Raw genomic sequence first — 405 nt, 5'->3', positions numbered from 1 at the left:
TGCTGCTGCTGCTGCTGCTGCTGCTGCTGCTGCTGCGGCTGCTGCAGCGGCAGCAGCAAACCCAGCATTTGGTAGCTGTGGGGCGCAGCAGCATCCGTCAGCAGCGGCTGCTGCAGCAGCGGGGAGAGGTCAACGCGAGCTTCTCCTAGGCAGCAACCTGCTGCTGCTGCTACCTCGCTGCTGCTGCTGCTGCTGCTGCTGCTGCTGCTGCTGCACACCTGCAGCAGCAAAGGTGCTGCAGCGAGAGACTGCTGCAGCTGCTCAGCTGTCGCCCTCATCGTGTACTCGCACAGCCCGTCTGGCAGCTCCACCTGCAGCAGCAGCAGCAGCAACAGCAGCAGCAGCAACAGCAACAGCAGCAGCAGCAGCAACAGCAGCAGCAGCAGCAGCATACATACATAGAAA

The 405-nt window shown here is 62.7% G+C and overlaps 1 protein-coding gene across 1 annotated transcript in view; it reads right to left on the bottom strand.

Annotated features, from left to right (window-relative positions):
- The window catches only part of EMH_0013460 (uncharacterized protein), a gene marked incomplete at both ends in the record, with an annotated part of 8495 nt that overhangs the window by 3722 nt on the left and 4368 nt on the right, over nucleotides 1–405 (bottom strand). The window contains one exon of the mRNA XM_013499833.1: nucleotides 3–311. Within this exon, the coding sequence (XP_013355287.1) occupies nucleotides 3–311 (309 nt within the window). The remainder of the gene's footprint in view (nucleotides 1–2; nucleotides 312–405) is intronic.

The sequence above is a fragment of the Eimeria mitis genome, genomic scaffold (assembly GCF_000499745.2).
Source record: "Eimeria mitis Houghton genomic scaffold, Emh_scaff472, whole genome shotgun sequence".
Lineage (NCBI taxonomy): Eukaryota > Apicomplexa > Conoidasida > Eucoccidiorida > Eimeriidae > Eimeria > Eimeria mitis.
This window is presented reverse-complemented; position numbering and strand designations above follow the sequence as displayed.